Source organism: Saccostrea cucullata, unplaced genomic scaffold, assembly GCF_032062105.1.
Source record: "Saccostrea cucullata isolate Sc308-1 unplaced genomic scaffold, CSIRO_AGI_Scuc_v1 ctg7671, whole genome shotgun sequence".
Taxonomy (NCBI): Eukaryota; Metazoa; Mollusca; class Bivalvia; order Ostreida; family Ostreidae; genus Saccostrea; species Saccostrea cuccullata.
Genome location: NW_026927542.1, coordinates 19,068 through 25,754, shown reverse-complemented (window position 1 = coordinate 25,754; position 6,687 = coordinate 19,068). Strand labels below are relative to the sequence as shown.

Here is a 6,687-nt window from a genome sequence, read left to right as displayed (position 1 = left end):
CCAGAACTTTTCCAGGAATATCATGTACAACTTCTAGAATATTCTAGATTTATATTACTGTATAAATACCCTGTCAATTCGATGCATAGATATACTCTTGTCGTATGAGCACCATTGAGTTACAACTGGGATATATTTTCACTGGGACATTGTGTGCAGCAACGGACACTCTGATGTATGTATTTTTAGATTTTTGCTAAGTTTGTACTTAATGATTTGTATATTACTGTAAATAAATTATTGTTAAGTTAAAACTGTGTGATTGATCTTTGCTGGCATTTAGGGTTATTCTGACCCATAACATTGTTTTCAGCCTCAATATCCCATTCCTTTTGAGCAATCGTATAGAGTTCCTGATAAAATAATAGATTTCCTCCTAATAAAATAAAGTTTATGTTCATGTAATTGAGTTTCTGTTCATGTAATTGAGTTTCTGTTAAAGTAATAGAGTCCCTGTTAATGTCAATTACCTCAACAGTCTCCAGATGTACCTCAACAGTCTCCAGATATACCTAACGCGTCTCTGGCTGTACTTCAGGAGCCTCCAGATGTATCTCAGGCGTCTCCAGATGTACCTAACCAGTCTCCAGATGTAGAACAGGTAACTATTTGTGTACTCTTATTTAGTTTTATCACAATAATATTTTGATTTAATCAGGAATAAAAAGAGCCGTCTCAAGTTTCATAATATAATTTTTGAAAAAAACTGGTATATCATAAATTTACCACAATAAACATGATTATCGTTTATTTATCTATGGATACATTTCATTTTTTTTTTTTTTTAGGATATTGCTACTCCCAAGGAAACCAGATCTGTGGGGTGTCAACGTTCCCTCCAGAAGCCACAGAGAAGGTCCCATTATACTCAGACCAAGTGGAAGACTTGTGATAAAGGTAAGTATCCATAACGACAAAATTCATTGGTAAAATTTGGCATGATATCCAGACAATCCTTATTTTAATGTTGACTATAATTCTGTATTTAATAAAACTTATTCTATGGATAAAATATTAGATTTTGCTATTTTGAAATGATACTAATACATTCAGTTTTTTTGTAGAGGTACAGGCTGTCCCAAAGGTGAAAACTAGGGAGATTGGCGTGAGTTGTAATCTACTACCAGCTCCTCCTTTACATGCTCAACCTATAGAAGTTCCTGTCAACTAGTCATTTGCCTCAGAGGAGACTGAAAGTGAGCAGGATGAGCTGGAGGAAACTGACTATTCCTTCGAGTCGACCGAGTCTGATGAAACTGTGGAGAGTGACCTTGGGTAATCCTGAATTTTTTCTCAGTCACTAATAATTTAAAAATGTCACAAAAATGGGAAAATCACAACTCTCTGATTACCATTAATTTTTCCTATAAAATTAGATCATATTTTTATTATATTTTGTCAGTTAATAATGTCGAACAGTACAAAGGTTTGAAGCATCATTGTAATATATATAATATTTTTATTTCAGGAGCGATCGTGACAGGAAATTCCTTGTTTATGAGTGTCAGCTTATGGAACTCTTTGCAAATTGTCCCTCCTGTGCACAGCCAACATATGGGGAGATCAAACAACTGAAGGGATCCTTCATCTCCATCACTCAAGACTGCAGATTTTGTTTCTACCAGCGGACTTGGAGTAGCCAGCCCCTAATTGGTAGCATTCCTGCGGGGAATTTCGAAATATCCTGTGCATTGCTGTTTTCAGGATCTCTTCCAAGCAAAGCAGTCAGAATGTTTAAGTTCTTGAACATGGTTTCCACCTCTTACGGGACCTTTATGTATCACCAACAGTGCTACCTCCATCCAGCAGTGGACAAAGTATAGAGAGACCAGGAAGCCTCTTATGTACAAGAAGCACGGGCGTCGGGACGGCAGCTACATTTAAGTGGAGATGGAAGGGCAGATACACCTGGCCATTGTGCCAAGTTTGGTAGCTACACGCTTATGGACCTAGCAGAGAATGTGGTGGTCGATCTCCAACTTATACAGGTAAATACAATTATGGGTGATAAAATGTTATTTTAATTGTTTAATGATTATGTAAGAATTTTTTCTTCTCTATGGTGTAAATTAAAGTGATATTAGAACTGTAATTTATTTTTTAATGCATTTCAGAGTAACGAAGTAGGGGGGAGTTGCCTTATGGAGAAAGAGGGTTTGATCAGAGGAGTCCGTTACCTTGAAGAGAATGGTTTACCAATCAGCCAGATAGTAACGGACAGACACCTTCAGGTTGCGAAGTGGATGCGGGAGAACCTGCCAGATACGACACATAGCATCGATGTGTGGCATGTAGCAAAAGGTATGAAAATAAAGCGTTACTTTTTCTATTGGTGGGAGAAAATGTTGCACATTAATCTTGATAATGTTAAAGCATGATATAAGCGTTACTTACTGGTAACATAATTATACAGGATGAACATATAAGTTATGTTTTAAATTTTAGGATTTAAGAAGAAGCTGTTGGCCCTAAGCAAAGAAAAGGATTGCGAGCACCTAAGAGAGTGGATAAAAAGTCTGGTCAACCATTTGTATTGGGTACCCTCCTCAGCACCTGATGACGAAGACAGTGAGCTCAGATGGGAAAAGTGGACCAGTATTACCAACCAGGTCCAGAACATTCACGAAGGTCATGGGCAACATTTTCAACGGTGTGAACATGGGGACCTTGACCCAGCAGCTAGACGAAAAAGATGGTTAAGACCAGGTAAGATCCCTTATACAATCCTGCAAGTTCCTACATTTACTATAATGGAACAAAATTAAATTTGGGGGTGGGGTATGACTTAGTGCAACATGTATAAAATTAAAATAAAAATACCAATTTTTTTTTCATATTTTAAATTTGAAAATTTTTAGAATTAAAACATTTTTGTATCTTTCAGGAACCAAAGTGATGGAGAAATTAGAAGCGATTGTCAATAGCAGGCAGATGAAGAAGGACATCCCCATGCTCTCATCATCATTTCAAACCTCCAGTGTAGAGGCATTCCATTCAGTAATCAATCAGTTTGCGCCCAAGATGTATAAGTTCTCGTACTTTGGAATGCAAAGTCGGTACGTTGTCTTGCTTATTGAAGAAAACTTTTACCATTTATATTTCCTACTGTACACAGTCATTACAAAGAGACAGTGACATACGGGGAAAAAATATGATTTATGATAATGTGATTTACATAAATAAATTATTAACAAATTGTTTTCAATTATAGCTTGGCCTTAGCAGCGCTTCACTTCAATGAGAATTCCAGTAAGGATCAGGCAGCAACAAGAGAGGGGAATCTTCAATACAGCATTGTATTTCCAAAGCACAAAAAGGGGGACTACACTGTGAAGAAGGTCAAGACGCAAAGTACTTATGGTAAATTTATTTTATATCTTCATTGTAATATCACAGATAAATATATACATACAAATATTTAGGTTTAACATATGGTAATTTAGACTGGATGGACATAAATTCTTTTACAGAGTATGTCGATGTTCTTACAAATGCTGCTAAGACAAGGGCCAGCAACATGAAGATGCCACAGTGTGGGGACCCTAGAGTTGCGCCACCGCCCCTGTGCGACCAGTATGTACTCCCCGAGAAAGACGATGCGGTGGGTCAGCTGCTTACAAGGTTCCGTAGGAATTAGGCCATGCCGAATCCTTGGTATGCACCATCTTCCTCTGGATACGTGTCCCGGATTTTCTGGACTGCACAAGCAGGAAGTGGTACCCGTACTTGTCTCCCCAACCATCCCCAGCACCATCTGGCCAGTTGCCTGTAGCCTATGTAACGCATCCGCCTGTAAAATATTACAAGATTAAAACATTTTTTAATGAAAAAATCCACTATTCCTTTCATTATATTTTTGTAATTATATCTAAGTGTGTTAGGGCATGTGTATGTTAAAGATTGTTATTGACTTTTACTGTTGTTTATGCATTTTAAGTTATTTTTTTATTCCCTGTTTTGACTACTTTTTTTAATAGACTATTGTTGTTTTGTCAGTTTTGTTTATGAATTTTCAGTTATTTCATATTGTTGATGTCTGTTGTTATGATTTTTTAAAAATTATTTTTATTTTTGTTATTTTGTCTGTTTGTTTTGTGTATGCTTTTTCAGTTAAACTTTAGTTTTGGATTAATTTTGCTGTTCATTCAAGGTAAAGTACTTGCCTTTTGGCTATAGATTAAGATATATTATTCTTGCATTGTTTTTGACTTTTTACTTATGTACAACTTGTAGGGGGGTGTTAAATTATTTCTTTGTTATTGTTTCATTCTTGCATTACTTGCAAGTTGTGAATTTTGTATGTTTCGTTTTGACCTTTAATGGTACTTTGTTTGATATACATGTATATGCAAATCGGTTTTTGATCTATGGAATCTACAATTCATGCAGGCATGATATACATCTATATATAAAGATTTTACTCTTGATCTCAAGGAATATTGTTTATATATTTTAATGTTGTCTCATTCATTAAAGATTCTTGAACTGATGAAACCTGACTTCATTTTTTGTCTTCAATCAAATTAAAAATCTATATATTTTTGTAGTGAACAATATTCAAATTATAATCTGCATTTCAAATGACAATGATACTAACCGATTAGTTTCGGGGAGTTCTTCATACTGTTGTAGATACACATAGTATGCAGTACGTAGAACTGATGGATGGAGACAGACTGGTTGGAAACCATTATGCTCTGTGATGCAGGGCTTCCCGGGATCCTCCTCAAGTACAGTCATTACTTGTGGAATTTCCTGGCAGCACACAGACTCGGCAATAGTAGTCATTGGGGGGCAGCGACCACAGTTGCACCTAAAAATATATCAGTCTGTAATTCTAATAGGAGAGTGAAATGTTTCAACTTTGAAATAATAAATTACTTGTGATCTGAATATGTTAATCAAAGTTAGTTCAGTCATGAACTTTGGGGTGGGGGTAAACATACCATACTTGTAACAACTGACAAGTTCTCAAAAGAATTTGCTTACAAAAACCTTGACCAAAAATTGTGATAACTGGTACAATAAATTATCCATTTAAAATTCAATAAATAATTTTAATTCTGAAAGACATGTTGCATTACAAAATTCAAATTGAATGTAAGAAAAAGGTTTCATTATTTTAGTTTGTGTAAAACAGAGGGCTGCCAGAACAGAGCTATGGTCTGGTAATGGTGTAATACGTGTATGCTATGTACATTAGGAATTTGTGATTTTTACAAGTTAGAAACCATGATAAAATATTCTAATGAAAAGTCCACTATCGTTAGATACTTTAATTTTATCGGATAAATAGTTTCCATAGGCCCCTTTTTAAGATTTAGCGATATAATTGCTAGACTTCTGTAGGAAGCCATGTAATATCATACCCCACACCTAGTTTCAATGAATATATACAGTCATCGTAGTAGAGATAACAGAATATTTATATTTATAATTGATCATGAACATATAGCCTAACTTCAACAATTTAAATAATAATATAAAAGCCCATTAGTAACAAATATAGGATAGATAACTACCAGTCATTGTTCCCAAGTCGATCTTGATCTGTGGCTTCCGGGGAACGTCCTGCCGCTGATTCCTCGTCTGAACTCGCTTCAGGCTCAAAAAGATACGGTTGTGTGCCCAAATTGGTCATCTCATCGATCGGTTCCTCAAAACTTGATGAACCAACCTCCCCATCGCTGTTTTCTTCACTATAAACGCTACAATCGCTATCTGTATTCGCCGCCATCGTCCTCGTAGTGACGTCACAACAACAGAGCCTCGTTTTCGACTGTTTCTATTTTCTCTTAATTAGATTTCCGGTGCAGGTAAAAATAGACATTTTACAAGCGGAATAACTCTGTTAATACCGCGCGGATTTCGATGCGGTTTTTTGCTGTGGTCATTTTGTGGCGATCGTAACAAACAGAAATTATTACAGTAGGCATTGCATATACCCTTTAATGTAATAGAGTTTAGGTTAATGTAATAGATTTTCTGTTTATATAATACAGTTTATATTATTGTAACTTCATGTTATTGTGAGAGTTCCTGTAATAGTGATCCTCTTAATGTGATAGAATGGTATAGGTTATGTCTGGTTAAGGGCTGTGGCAGAGATAAAACCAGATTACTGAACATATCCATGCAGTAATAAGCATTGGGCTTGCTTTACATTCAAACATTATTAATTAGAGGATTCTTATCTGCCGCTAGCATTTCCAAAACAAAAACATTTCCAAGGATTTAATGGCAAACGCATTTTTCTTTAAATATATTCCAAGTCTCTCTCTCTCTCTCTCTCTCTCTCTCTCTCTCTCTCTTCTCTCTCACACAATTACATTTTTTCCTTGATAATGTTGAAAAAAATCATCTCTGAAACCAAGAAAAAAAAATAATTCCACTATATAATTGCCTGTATGTAATTTCGAAGCAAACCCTCCTTTATGTTTTTTAAGTTGATATGGGCTCTTTTTTCTTTTTTGTTTGTACTTGAGATTTAGAGTATGTAAGCATAGTTCGATATTCGATCTTAAATTACGATTTATCAATATTCAAATCAGATTCAAACCTTTTAAGACTTGTATTTGTATATAATAGTTATTGTTACCTTAGAGCTAATGCGCAATTTCATGCACGTTATCGTCTCAGCAGTAAGTAGTTTAAATATATATCAATTTCAATTTCCAGAAAAGAAGT

At 35.3% G+C, this 6,687-nt stretch overlaps 2 protein-coding genes and 1 long non-coding RNA gene across 4 annotated transcripts; 2 read left to right on the top strand and 1 right to left on the bottom strand.

Moving 5' to 3' along the window:
- Positions 1 to 473: 473 nt before the first annotated feature.
- LOC134274752 (uncharacterized) lies at positions 474 to 1,751 on the top strand. Its single transcript, XR_009993713.1, has 4 exons — positions 474 to 601; positions 789 to 897; positions 1,065 to 1,275; positions 1,469 to 1,751. It is a non-coding gene; the product is annotated as an uncharacterized LOC134274752 (long non-coding RNA).
- A 141-nt stretch (positions 1,752 to 1,892) lies between these two features.
- Positions 1,893 to 3,637, top strand: LOC134274750 (uncharacterized). 2 transcript variants are annotated; one of them, XM_062756986.1, is made up of 6 exons: positions 1,893 to 1,988; positions 2,115 to 2,301; positions 2,446 to 2,706; positions 2,885 to 3,056; positions 3,212 to 3,351; positions 3,471 to 3,637. In XM_062756986.1, exons 1-6 carry the CDS (start codon positions 1,944 to 1,946, stop codon positions 3,635 to 3,637), a joined length of 972 nt encoding a protein of 323 aa, XP_062612970.1. In that variant the 5' UTR covers positions 1,893 to 1,943. The 2 variants fall into 2 exon arrangements, with proteins under 2 accessions (XP_062612970.1, XP_062612969.1); XM_062756985.1 differs by having other exon boundaries at positions 3,212 to 3,360.
- Positions 3,634 to 5,946, bottom strand: LOC134274751 (uncharacterized). The gene is made up of 3 exons (XM_062756987.1): positions 5,523 to 5,946; positions 4,598 to 4,813; positions 3,634 to 3,790 (listed from the first exon to the last, which is right to left on the bottom strand). The coding sequence occupies exons 1-3, from the start codon at positions 5,735 to 5,737 to the stop codon at positions 3,634 to 3,636; spliced, it is 588 nt and encodes a 195-aa protein (XP_062612971.1). The 5' UTR covers positions 5,738 to 5,946.
- Positions 5,947 to 6,687: the final 741 nt, after the last annotated feature.